This window comes from Carassius auratus, chromosome 12, assembly GCF_003368295.1.
Source record: "Carassius auratus strain Wakin chromosome 12, ASM336829v1, whole genome shotgun sequence".
In the NCBI taxonomy this organism is placed as follows: Eukaryota; Metazoa; Chordata; class Actinopteri; order Cypriniformes; family Cyprinidae; genus Carassius; species Carassius auratus.
In genome coordinates, this window is record NC_039254.1 from 898,946 (window position 1) to 913,405 (window position 14,460).

The following is a 14,460-nucleotide window of genomic DNA, read 5'->3' on the forward strand; positions in this document are numbered from 1 at the left end:
GGTTCCACCTGCTGCAAAGTTTTTTTGGTATTCAACCATGGGTGATTTAAATTGGGAAAAGGCAAATACTATTATTTATAAATATTGTATTAATAATAAAATAAAAGAAGTTTCATTTAAAATTTTACATCAAATTTATCCTGTTAAAGATACGCTAAGAAGATTTAAAATAAACATAGAAGAGTCTTGTGTCTTTTGCCAATCAAATAGGGAGACTATTTTTCATTTATTTTATCACTGTATGTACACAAAAAAATTTTGGTCTGATTTGGAAGAATTTATAATCACAAAATTGAATGTAAACATCAGAATCAATATTTTTGATGTCATGTTATACTTTTATTTATGTGGTTTGTCCAAAAATTTAATTTTTGTTATTCAACTGTTTATTATCTTCGGAAAATACCATATTCACAAATGTAAATGGTCTAATTCACAACCTAGCTTTAATGTATTTCATCTGGACTTTAAAACATATTACAAAACAATAGAAAACATGCAAAATATGAAGGCTACAAGAACATTTCATCTCCTGAAGGAACTGAATATATTTTAATTTTCCCCTTCTATAAATTAATGTTATTATCCTCTGGTCTGTACATTTCTTTTTTTGTTGTGCAGGTTGCACAGTATTTGTAGTGTTCTCTGTACCTATTGTCCTGTGCATTGTTCATAATAAAAAAAAAAAAAAAAAAAAAACAAAAAAAAAAAAAACAAATGAAAAGACTAACAGGAAGGAAAGTGCTGTTGAGGAAACAGGAAACTGATCAGCAAATGAAAAAAACATTTCTAAAAATATGTTCTTTTAGACACTGGAAAGCTGCTATAAATATATCTAAAGTATAACAAAACACATACCTAGATTTCTAAAAGTGTCAAAACAATTCTAAAACAGCACAAAATGTTACATAAAAACACATACTGATACATTTTTATTACTAAATATTACTAGATATTACTAAAGTTTTTAGTTTTAGATATTCTTTTTTAATTTTATCTAAACTTTTAGTAGGCTAATTTTATAATTTTTATTAGTCTAAAGCTTTTCCGGTTTATCATTTTGTTTTATATACGATATATATATATTCAGTATTTATTATTTTTTTAGTTAATAATAACCCTCATATATACTTCCAAACTGTTCTGGCCAAAGGAAAATGTATTTAATCAACTGACCAACATTTAAATGGCGTGACAACTTGCCCCAACATTACAGTACTCTCGTTCCAAGATCACTCAACTTTTCTTTCCAGTTTTAAAACATTATTTCATGCTGTATTGTCTTTTCTTTTGTGTTGTTCACTGTGAATCTATTTAAACTGTTGTAAACGGAGGCAAAATCTGCAGTGTTAATACTGATTTGAGAGGATTTCCTGATGAATGTTCATGTGTTATTCTTGCAGTGTACAGTATCTGCTAAAGCTGCATGTGTATTGAAATGTTTGAATGTGAAGCTCTGATGATCAGATTACAGAATCACTTAATCCTCATCAGACAAACGCACTTCACAGATGGCTTTTGGAATAGTGTAGATAAACGGATTCACATGATTACAGACCAAACACAAAGATGGAGACCCGAGAGCTCATAAACATAATCGTTTGGGATTAATAAAACTATAGAAACAAGAAATAAAAATACAATTTTCTAAAAGGCTTTCAAGTTTTTAAGGAGTTCACTGAGAAGAATTATTCATGAAGTGCTTTTATTAACAAGACAAATGTTATTACACAACAGTACAGATTATTTTGAGTGAACATCCCAAAAACACAGGCTAGAAATCCCTGAAAAGAGTGGTCTTCATGTTAATGAACAGGACTGAATCTCCCGTTTAACTAGAGATTATCAGGATCAAAGACTGCCAAAGCCATTCACATTCATGCTAGTCCTGGACGATGATGACAAACAGGGCCAATCTCACAAAACTGATCAGGTTTCATCCCAAACTCAAAAAAAAAAAAAAAAAAAAAAAACACAATAAAAATAAATTGTTTTAGAGACATAATATGGTTCACAGATATGCATTACCATGATGGAAAAATATGCAAAAATATATTTGTTGTACAAAATATGATTAAATGAGTTTTTACTATAAAACAGCATTTATTAAGAAAAAAAGAGAAACGTGAAGAGAAAAGCCTATTATGCATGACAGGAAAAAAAAAGAAAAAAAAAAGACTAGCAAGATCATTTCTAATTTTCGATTTTAATTGTGGGGTAAAACAGGACACATTTTCACGAGACTGACCCATCAAGACCTTCATGATGATTGACAATCTTATATTCTTCTTGCATACGGATCATAAAAGCTCACTATATAAAAACTGTGGGATATATTTCAGTATTTCAAGAGACTCGGTTGTCCAAGGCATTTCAGATTTCAGTGATGGAGCACAGATTGTATTTTTGGTTTCGAGTGACAGCATAGATTTGGCACCTGTACAAAATAAAGCTTCTCAACAGATCATGCATAGTTTGAATAGATAGCAAAATAGAACTAATAATGAAAGGTTTTATAGTAATAACTTTTCTAAGGCACCAATTAAATCCTATGTTTGGCTGTGAACTTAATAAAGCTGTAAAGAGCGATTACAGAATTAGTTAACATGACACTAGACATAATATTTGACATTGATATACGAGCGATTAATAGGATGATGTCACATATCCAGTCATCATGGAAACACATTGGACTTCCTGTTTCTTCAGTCACTTCCTCCGCACAGCTTCAGGAGCAGTTTCTTGTAATCACCAGAGGTGTCTCCCTGAAGATTTGAGAAAAATTATATGGTAAAAAAAAAAAATATATTCAGAACAGTTGTATGGTGTACTGTACATGTGTGTGTGAGACGTACAGAGATGTCAGTGTAGAGCGACTTCCCGTAGAGCCGTTGATACTCCTGTCTGATATCCAGCATGTCCACCTCAGAGCGGGACACCATGACACGGATCAGAGTCCTGTCTTTGGTTCCTGCACCCTAAATAAAGGTCAAGATCAACAGGTCATGGATGCATATTGATCCACAGTGGGATACATGCATGCATAAAACATTAAGAAGAAACAAGCCTCATGCAGCTCAGTGCAGGATTTACTGGGACAGAGTAAACAGAACCCACTTCTAACCATCAGAACTGCTTCTGAATGACAAAACCATAGCAAAACAATGACATAACCGCAGATTCTCTACCTTCATGGCTTTGTTGAGACGTTCAGCGAAGTAGGCTGAAGTGTTTTTAATGCACTTCACTGAAAAACACACAGATGGAACAGGATTAGAAACTATACAGAAAGAGGATTCGGTTATTGAGATTATTACTGACAATTAATCAGTAGCAGAATATGGTTTTGTATGATAATCATGTTGCAATATTTTAAGGAATAAACCTTTAAATTTTATAATGTTTAAAGAGGAAACATATATGATAAACATTGACTACAAACATTCACAATATCAAAGACACTGTAGAAGTGAAAAAAAAAATGCATTTAATACCATTTGTTTTAAGTTTTGTAAAATTATTTGCATAAAATCCATTATCTAATCAAATAAATCTAAACAATGGATGAAGCCAGGTTCAAAATGGGTTTTATTTTGTTGAAATATTCAAAGGTTTTGGATTTCTCTTTTTATAAATCAGAAAATACTGTCGAAATCAAGGAGAGAAAGGACAAGAAAAAAAAAAAAAAAAAAAACACCACTTTCACCACCCTTTTAAGAGTGAAATGCTATATAAACCAGATCAAATGATTTATGAACAAACCCCGAAGTAAAAATCATTAGACAGGAATAAAACTGCTAGGTCTGGTGCTGAAGTAGAGGGGAAAAAAAAAAACTTTAAAGATATGGTTTGTAATTGAAATCTACAGACACAAATAGATAAAGTAATAATGATAATCCAGCCAATCATATATGAACAAATCATTCAGTAAAAACCTTCATAACATGGATAGGAATAAAACTAAGTTTTGGTGAATGTAAGTGCTGTTGAAGTGGAGGAAGAACTATTTTTGAGAAAACCTCCTGTAAAGAAATGTACTGCAAATTAAATCTAAAACCAAATATGTTAAAAATTCAGGCCATGATATATGAACTAACCCCTCAGTAAAAACCTTCAGAATAAAACGGATAAGTTTGGTGTTTATAAGTGATGCTGAAGTGGAGGAAAACTTTAGAGATATGTATTGTTATTGAAATCTTCAGACGCAAATAGTTTGAAAGTGCATGAAAGAAACACACAAATGTGGTTTTTGGATGTTAAAAAAAAAAAAAAAAAAAAAAAAAAAAAAAAAAACACATAAGTGAAGAGAAAAGCCTATTATGCATGACAGGAAATAAAAATAAATAAATAAATAAATAAAGTGCCAAATTGTCATTAAAAAAAACAGACTTGAAGCAAAGATCATTTCTAATTTTATATTTTAATTTTGGGGTAAAAGAGGACATTTTCACGAGACTGACAAATGTGGTTTTTGATGTTAAAAAAAAAAAAAAAAAAAAAAAACAACCCTCAAACCTGCCCAAAATCTTTGACTCGATACCGGTGCATGAAAAAAAATAGCCCAATGGTTTTGCCTATTGTGTCATGTTTGCATATGGAATACATTAAGACATTTTACTCGATTCTATTCCAGTGCAGTGATTGGCTGTTTCTCATCACTGCACTGCTTCTTCTAGATCAGCTGTTGGCTGACGTTTCTGCTCAGGACCAATCAGAGCTCAGTACCCACCCACTGCCACCATTCCAGACTCCACGTTTCCAGACATCTCGCCGCAGATGCTCTTCTCAATGTCTTTGCCACACATCTGCTGGTACTCATGAAACACTGCGAGAGACATCATGCAAAACGTTACAGACGATCTGTACAGATCTGGTGCAATGCATCAATAAATCTGCAATATCAGTGAATATGGTTGAAAAAAGTTGGAAAGTTTCCAGTAAGTTTCGGAAACTTTCCAGGATTTTTAAAAATTTCAGGACATTATATTCAGTCTGTTCCTTACACAAAACTACTGCATCATAGGACTTCTATAGAGCATAAGTCAAATGGATTACAGTTATAATATTAAAGCATTTTTTGTGCTTTTTAGAGCTTGACAGCTGCATTCACTATATAATGTTAAGTGTTAGAAATAAGAGGTTTGGAATTTCAGTTTTGGCAATTATGGTCAAAGAAAGAGATAACTGAAGATGTTTGAAGATTTGATTCAGGGAACTCAAATGAATTAATCTCTTTCTAGTTGACAGCTTTTGAACCGACTGTCCTAGTTAGAAAAAAAAATCTCGCTCTCTCTATATATATATATATATATATATATATATATATATATATATATAGCAGCAGTTCCTGTGGGCTTGTGGGTTTCTACCTTGTCTCAGATGAGGTTTACTGCGAGCGCACAGAATGGCATTAAACTGAGACTCGTCCGTGCCAACTTTTTTCTCTCCTGCAGCGTAGAGTTTCTGCGAGACAGAAAACATCTCACACATGCATGCAGGTGGACGACAGCAGCCGAAACATGCACGGTTTACATCAAATGCTGGATTTGTATAAGCAAATCAAGTCGTTTCTCCAACCTGAGCATCCTGCTTGGCCATCGAAATGTCCACGGTCTCCTTCTCATCTCGATTACCCTGAAAACAGATGATGGAAAGAATTGTATCTATATAGATATAGATATATATACACCGTGCTGAGTGACTGTACCTGAGACAGAGAGATGAGCAGACGGCGAAAGTGTCCAGACGTGTCTCCGCTGATGGCGTCCTCCAGAGATTTACCGTACTCTAGAAAACACACACTCATCTGAAGCGGTCTCTCATGAGGCTCTACTAACGAAACACGTGATCGGAGATCTTCAGTGGGTTTGTGAACACGGACTCACCTGTTTTATAGATCCTCGTAATCTCCCGAATCTCAGCATTGCTGCGAGAGGACAGAATCTCTATGAGACAGGCCTCATCGGTTCCTGCACCCTGAAAGTGCCAGCAAAAACTGATTAATAACGCAAATGTCAGTGTTTAAATCATCTGAAAGTATACCAAAATCAACTTATATATTGCTGTAAATGTCAAGAGCTTAAAACATTTGAACTGGTGTCCCGAACGGGAGAAGTACATGTCACACCTTCATAGTTTCAGTTTTGCTTTAAATACACTGCAGTTTAAAATAAATGTGGTTTATAATGAGTGTTTATATCTTTCATTCCTCTTGTCATCTGAAAACTTAAACGATTTGTTGTGGACTGAGAGGAACTAAAATAAAATAGTATGTTTATGTTTGGTTTAAAAAAAAAAAAAAAAAAAAAAAAAACACACAACACAACACACACACACACACACACACACTAATTTGGAAACTTCAAAATTTGTTGCTATTTTACAATAAAATGTGATTTTCTGCCACAAACTAAAAAAGGTAATTATGACCTTTATCTCAATTCTTTTTTTTCTTATTATCCTCAGAAAAAAAGTCTGAATTGCAAAATATACACTTAAGATATGGCTTTTTTTTTTTTTATCCGAGTTTGTCTTGCTTATATATATATAAAAAAAAAAAGGTTTAATCTCACAATTCTTTTTGTTTTCCCTCACAATTTAGAGTATATGTATCAAATCTCATTTTAATTATCAAAGATGCAAGCGTATATCTCACAATTCTGAGTTTCTCTCATGCAATTCTGAGGGTAAAGAAAAGAAAAGAAAAGAGTCTGAATTGTGAGATATTTCTGCAATTCACTTTTTTATTTTGTATTCCGTAGCAAAAAAAACTGATTTGAGAGAAGCACACTCTAGTCTAGTTAAGAAACTCTCCAGAAAAGTAAGAATCGTGAGATAAAGGTGATAATTACCTTTATTATCTTTTTACCCTGTGGCAGAAACAAGCTTCCAAATGCATTGAGTTTTAAATCACTCAATCATCAGGATTATTTCATATTTTCCAGTGCGGAAAGATAACCACAGACTCAGAGAGTGTCATTCATTCCAGTCTGGAAGTATTTCTGCTCTCGACTTTGTAACAATATATCTGTGTTTCCTTATCGAGTGAGATGAAGTGAAAGCATGCTTGGCTTGTTTCCTTGCATACTACACTGGGATGAAGCGCTCAGATTGATGAGCATTGCATGTACGATTATCCAAACCAGTCATTTATGAGTTTGTATTTCAGTTAGGACACTGCCGAAAAATGAAAAATGCAGGGAAGGCACGTGTCTCTCACTTTTATGGCCTCCCTGAGTTCAGAGGCGTCGAACTGCGCAGGGGTCTGCAGCATCGCCAGAACCAGATCCTCAAAGTTTCCTCCCAGCTCCGACTTCAGGTCTTTTACCAGATCCTGCAAAGCATTTAAAGCATACGAGTTATACATAATAAACCATAACCCAGTCTTTCACATGATCAGGTGTTTGAAGCTTCATTCCTCGTTGGTTCACCTTGCCGTACGTGGTTTTATACGCTGCCTTCAGCGGCACGCGCTGCTTGTTGGATCGACTGCCGAGAAGCTCAATAATGGCGTTTTCATCGGTTCCTGCGAGCAAACACATTCAGCTCTCTGTATTTGAAGACATGCGAACATACAGTACACTAAACAGTTTTTAAACGGGTGAATCTCTTCTCACCGAAGCCCTTCATGGCTTTCCGTAAAACCTCGACGTCTCGGAGCGGATCTGCGCCAGGAAAGTCCTTGATGGTTCCTCGGAAACCTTTCTAAACACAAACACCACAACAGACATCATGATTATATGCTATATCTTTTTAATAGCATCTTCTTACTAAGTACTGAAACTGATGCCTTTGTTACTGATGGGATTTGCTTTTTTTTTTGGATCAATTTCAGGAGATAATATAAGCAATTACAGTAAATGTTATTTTAAACAAGCCTGAACTGCTATACAACTTAAACATTAGGATAAAATAAAACTTTTAATTTAAATGCTCTAAAAACAATTCCCATAAACCCATTTAGCGGTGTTAATAACTTCAACCGTTTTTAATAAGTGTTGTGTATTTTTATGTATACATAAAAATACACACACACACTTCTATTTAGGAAAAGTAAATGGATTGTGATAGCCATTTCATATTCACTTCAGACAACAGAAAACGGTTGTATTGCAAAAATAAGACATTCAGCATATTCAGTTTCAATAGGAAGTTATCAAACCACTGAGGTAAGAGTTGTTCCTGTTTTCTTTTAGGTCTCTCTTGTTCTCGGATTACTGGATAAGGTTTCATTTTCACTATACACACACACACACACACACACACACACACACACAAGATCAATTCTAGATGATGAAATCTTGTCGTTTCAGGTCCGTGACTATGATCATCTAGAACCAAACTGAAGCTCCTAGTGGCTGATGAAGCTGACAGTGTCTCACATTGAGAGTAGGACCGACTGGTGGAGTCGGTCCGGTCGGGACGCCCCCTCCGTATCCGGGCATGGATGGGTTGGGAGCACCTGGGAACGCTGGCATGGGCTGCTGTCCCGGCGCTGGGACCCCGGGGTAACCCTGAGGCATTCCTCCAGCCGGCTGCACAGAGCACAGGACATTTAGAAGACGAGTCACATGACGCACACTTAATCTAATTCTGTCGTGCATTTAAAAGTGCATCACAAAACGGATTATGCAGAATAAAAGAGGCAGAAATAAAAGGGATGCTTACAGCTCCAAAGCCGGGTTGAGCGCCCCATCCACCTGCTAACAACAAAAATAACCCATAACTATACAGAAAATCAAAAGCACAAAGAATTATGCAACTGTATGTATTTTTTTAATCACACATGATGCATTAAAAACAGAAAAAGATGCATTTGAAAATAAACACTTTCAGAGCTATATTAGCTTATTTCTTCTGTTTTTTCCAGAAAAAAAAATAAAATAGAAAAATAGGTAAGCTAAGAATTTTCTGTATTCTGTTTTCTAGTTTTGATTACATTAATAATCAAGAAGGATGTCGAAGCAATCAAAATAAAACTTTAACAATTGTAACATTAACATTCTGAAATGTGGTTTATTGCATTCTGTACATTATGATTTAATACAAATAGTGTCATCAAAATGGGCAGAAATCAAATAAATTAACATTAAAATGTTCAAATATATTTTTATTAAGAATAAAAAATTAAAACCATGTAATCAACTGAATTTTCAACTGAATAAAACAGAGCAATCCACAAACGTGTAGATTAAAACATGTAAAAAAAAAAAAAAAGTAAAAAGTGAAAAGTAAATAAACTGTATTATTTGTTATTACTTTGAAAAGTACATTCTACAGTAGAGTACATTTCATTTTAATGACAGGATAGTGAGGTTTTCTGCGTCACAGAAATAACCGTCTATTCTTATCAGCATGCAAACAGATTCAACAAATTATTGAAAAAATGTGCTCTTATCAAAAAAAAAAAAAAATTTTTTTTTTTTTAATGATGCATCATAAATGGGAACTGATGCACTTCAAATTCAATGCACAGATTTTCCCCTACAACTTTTATTTTTTACAAGCATGCAAACTGAAATTAGAACTCATTAGAACACATTATGACTCAATTTTAATTGCCAATACATCTCATTAGTGCTAAGTTTTTCAGAAGCTGTTACAACCAACAACAATCCCATGATGCTCCTGCGTGCAGAGCTCAGACTAACCGCACTGACCTGCAGGGGGCATGTTGGGGTAGGTCCCGGGCTGAGCCGCGGGGTAACCTCCTGCCTGGGGCGGGAAACCTCCTCCAGGGGCAGCTGGGTAACCACCACCGGCCTGAGCAGGATATCCACCGCCCGCCTGAGCAGGGTAACCTCCCGCCTGAGAAGGGTAACCTCCCGCCTGGGCAGGGTATCCACCGGCCTGAGCAGGGTAACCTCCTGCCTGTGCAGGGAAACCACCGGCCTGGGGAGGGTATCCAGCTCCGGGGGGAAACGCTCCAGGCTGAGGGGGGTAGAATCCGCCCTGAGGAGGGAAGGCTCCCGGTTGGGCTGGATATCCGCCCGGGGCCTGCTGATACGGGCCGGAGCCAGGTGGGTAACTTCCACCTGCAGGAGGGTATCCAGGGTAACTCATCTCTGACACCTGCACACATCAGGACAGGTACATGCTTCGTTATATATGACCCTGCAGCACAAAAGCAGTCTGAAGTCGCTGGGGTAGATTTGAATGACCTGTACTGGTCAACATTATTGATTTTCATTTTATGCCAAAAATCATTAGGATATTAAGTAAAGATCATTTTCCATTAAGATATTTTGTATATTTCCTAGCAAAAAAAAAAAAAATCATCAAAAATGCATTTATGATTTGCAATATGCATTGCAAAGAACTTAATTTGGACAACTTTAAAGATGATTTCTCAATTTTTTTATTTTTTTGCTCCCTCAGATTCCAGATTTTCAAATAGTTGTATCTCAGACAAATATTGTCCTCCGAACAAACCAGACATCAATGGAAAGATTTTTCATAAAAAGAATAAAAAGAGACTAAATTTTAAACCCTTATGACTAGTTGTGGTCCTGGATCCCGGTCATTAGAAATAACAAATCAATCATCATCATCATAATCAGCAACTCAAATGTGTGGACATCGTATGATTATTTTGCGTCATCTTTACCTTGCAAAAGGCTCTGCACACACATCTTAACCCAGAAGACATTAGCAGGATAAGGAATCTTTAAATCCTTTGAGTGAATATTTCATCTTTGCAATCCAACACCCAATGTGTATATACACCACGAACCAAACAATACAAAGGTGTGTGTGTGTGTGTGTGTGTGTGGCAGGTTTATCAAGTATGTTCTGCTTATATATGCCAAAGGTTACCAAAAGACTATACTAAGCTTTAAGATCTGACTTTCATTTACAGTAGCATAGAAACACCCTTCATGTTCTTCATCTCTCAGTCATCACTGTATTGCATTGCATTATATGTTATGATCATTTAAATCTTTTCATATAATTGGAGATACAGAGTGACTGACTTTATGTCTTTATGTGCAAAACACTATTAAACCTCACTGAGATTTTCTGACTTTCCAAGAGCATAGAAAACCATTTGGTACAACTGTGCATCATGTAATATGGTTTTTGTAATCTAGTTACAGAATAAATCTGCAAATTTAGTTTAACTCCAAGTTACCCAAATCTGACTGATAAATACTAGTCAGAGGGGAAGTCAACCGTTTGTTTGCCAATTCATAGAGATTTGGATCAACTTCAGGGTTAGTAAATGATTACAGAGGTCTCGTTTTTGGGATAACTATCCCTTTAAAGGTTCACTTACTTTCTGCTGCTGGGAAAGTTACTTTTAAAAGTATCGCATTTCAATATTACATTAATCCTTAAAGTAACCAATTAAGATACTTTTCAAATCAGGACTGGGCTCTTCCCGTTTGTTTTTAAATATAAAGTTACATATTTGGTAAGGAACCACAAATGTTAGTTTATCTAAAGTACTTTTTGCTAATCAGTATGATTTAATTTTTATAATAAAAAAGTTCAGCAGAAAAGACATTGCTTTATAATGAGATTAAATGCATAAACGTGATTTGTCTCATTAACCATTTAAGTAATTTAAGATTTGCAACATATTCTGGCTTCACATTTCTCGGTTCTTTAGGAACACTGAATCTGTTTTTGTGCAGATAAGATGAATAAATGAATTTTCATATTCTAATCATAAGCAGTGCTTACTCCAGACTTCTCTCAACATGAGTGCTGTCAGTGAACAAATGGGAAAACAAAGTAACTGGCGTTACGTATTTGAAAAGTAACTCCGATATGAAAAAGCAATGCGTTACTTTACTAGTAATCGGATTACGTTACTTGTAGTGCGTTACTCTAGTGAACTCTGGTTTAATTCTGCGCGCTCGTTAAACACCGCGGTGAAGCTCTGACCTACACGCCTGACAGCCTGCTTTACATGATCAAAGTACCATCATCTCACTGCTTTATGGGAGAAATGCAACCCATCTCGTGTGTAAACGTGTACTGAAACACTCACAGTCTGAAAGTGGCACACTATAGATTATTACATACTACAGTACACACCGTTTAACCCTTTGACAAATCCGCATCGCTCTCTGTCACCCTACAGACAGAAAAATGGCAGCCGAATATTTCGGATTACACAACACACACCCAAACCCTCTGAAAACACACAACTTAAAAGCGCAAACATTTATTAGCATTCCACATTGTTTTGCTAACAAACATCTAAAGATCGTGCTTAACTCGGAATCATGTACAAAAAGTTACATCGTGTTACATTGTATCAAGCGCGTGACGCTGAAAACACCACAAACGCGCGAAACGCTCGATACATTCTAACTGCAAAGCTGTAGGAAAGATTATAAATGTAACACTTACTGGGATGTGTGCGTGATGTGGAGAGTGGAGGTCGTAAATACGGAGTGAGAATGAGGAAGTGGAGGACGGTGGGTGTGACCAGATCCTGTCTTCACATCCAGATCACAAACTAAACACGTCCCGGTCCTGCCTTTTGAAGAAAGAGATTGTTTGAATGATTCTAGGACAGTGGTTCTCAAACCTCCACTCACGAGCTGATGAGTGGAATCAGGTGCTAGATGAGGGAGACATACACAAGGACAGGTTTGGGAAGCACTTTTTACCAGGGAGTTTTAAATGTGCTTCCTGAAACGTATTTTTATGCAGCTACTTCTTTACTAGTATGACTGCTTGTATTTAGTTTTAGTTACTAATGAGTAATCCAAAAGCTGCTACTTTTAGTCTGTAGCCATGCAGTCATATTTCACAGCTTACAAAAATATTTTTTAAGAAAGTTTTGCATTAAGTTATAACTAAAAACATCACATTTGTATAAATGTTTCTTTTTTTTCAACATTCCATTTTATAATTGTGCAAACATTACATCAATGTTACATTTGAATGTTCTCTGAACGTTCTGAAACATGTAACATTAGACAAACCTCTTAATGAAACGTTTAGGGGAAAAGTGTCTTTTGCTCACTTTTTGAGAACATTGTTACATCACAGTTTTTTTTTTTAAACAAATGTACTTTTAACATGAATGGAAGAATGTTTGTTCATAACTTTGACAGAACTTTGCCTGTTAGCTGGATTAAATCAGCTTTCTAAATAGCGACAACTCTTACCAGTTTTTTAAGAATGCCAGACATTTGAATGTATTATGGAGAACTTTATTGCATATGGTTATAATGAGTGCAAAATCTGATTTGTGTGGCAGATCTATATCATATAAAACAACAGAGAAAAGCCTCCTCACATGACTAATAATGACCATGACATTAAATTTGAAAGAAGGTGGCAGTTGTCCAACATGAACAAGTTTGCATGAGAACCACAGCCACTCCTCTTCTCTGACATCTGTGTCATGTGACTCAGATCTGTCGGCCTCTCACACACTCAGATAAACATGTATAGAAATAAAAGAGTTGTATGGGTTTGGCTTGAGTTCTCTTGTGTGAACAGCAGTGGAAAAACTGGTCACGTTAACGTCAGGTGCGTCCTGCACTTCCAGATAAGGGAGGGAAACTCCTTTTCTAGGAATTTCCCAGGCTTGCCCTGAGCTTTACAAAAACATCACACAAACCATAACAAACCACAGATTTCATCTTAGAACTCTTTTAATTCTTACAATATGAAACAATACCTCTGTTAATATGTAATGTAAATATGAAACAAGTTGTTTAGGGAAAGCAAAAAACACACTCACGTATCACACACACACAGACAAAACGAGTGTCACGTTTCATAAACTGTTTTAATTAAACAGATGTAATAGATTGGCATGAACACCAGAGGGCAGAATCTGCATCCGATCACATTGAGTCAGATTTAATCAAATTAAGTCACAAAATGTGTTCCATAAGTCTGACACAAACAATAGAACAGCACGGGATTCAAAAGGTCACTTAAATAGGAAAATAAACATGCAGAATAGCAGTTCTCAGGAATTTAGAAAAATTAAAGTTAAATTTAAAGTTTAGTCAATTTGTGACTGATATATAATTAAATAATGTAATGCAACGCAATGTATTATGATTATTACGAGCATATATTAACCATAGTAGCCTATAGTTTTTGTATCTGGATGTAAAACTTTATTGTAATAAGTTTTAACTGAGTACAAAAACTGGTTTGGGTGTCTGATTTATATTTTATAAAAAAGAGAGACACTTGTTCATTTTAAATATAAATTTACATTGTATTAAAATAATTTATTATAAATATGTTATTTACTCTAATAAGTCTTGCGTTACACGCTTTATACACAAACAATAACGTAGAAAAGTTGAATTGTTACAAAAAAAAATAATTTCAGTAAATCACGAATGGAGGGGTTTTGAATGATATCCGTGACGTAAAAAAAAGTCTCAGCTCATGAATATTAAGTATAGAATCCTCGAAACGGGGAAGTGCGTGTTTTTGAATGTTAATTACATTATGGTGACGTTTCATGGTAAC

The 14,460-nt window shown here is 35.2% G+C and overlaps 1 protein-coding gene across 2 annotated transcripts; it reads right to left on the reverse strand.

Annotated features, from left to right (window-relative positions):
* Positions 1-1,688: 1,688 nt before the first annotated feature.
* Positions 1,689-12,510, reverse strand: anxa11b (annexin A11b). Of its 2 annotated transcripts, none has more exons than XM_026276048.1 (15): positions 12,361-12,510; positions 9,660-10,071; positions 8,668-8,699; positions 8,382-8,534; positions 7,617-7,704; positions 7,431-7,525; positions 7,220-7,333; positions 5,886-5,976; positions 5,708-5,787; positions 5,578-5,634; positions 5,370-5,463; positions 4,730-4,825; positions 3,189-3,247; positions 2,856-2,978; positions 1,689-2,765 (listed from the first exon to the last, which is right to left on the reverse strand). In XM_026276048.1, exons 2-15 carry the CDS (start codon positions 10,060-10,062, stop codon positions 2,706-2,708), a joined length of 1,545 nt encoding a protein of 514 aa, XP_026131833.1. In that variant the 5' UTR covers positions 10,063-10,071; positions 12,361-12,510; the 3' UTR covers positions 1,689-2,705. The 2 variants fall into 2 exon arrangements, with proteins under 2 accessions (XP_026131833.1, XP_026131832.1); XM_026276047.1 differs by having other exon boundaries at positions 8,668-8,702.
* Between the last annotated feature and the right edge of the window lie 1,950 nt (positions 12,511-14,460).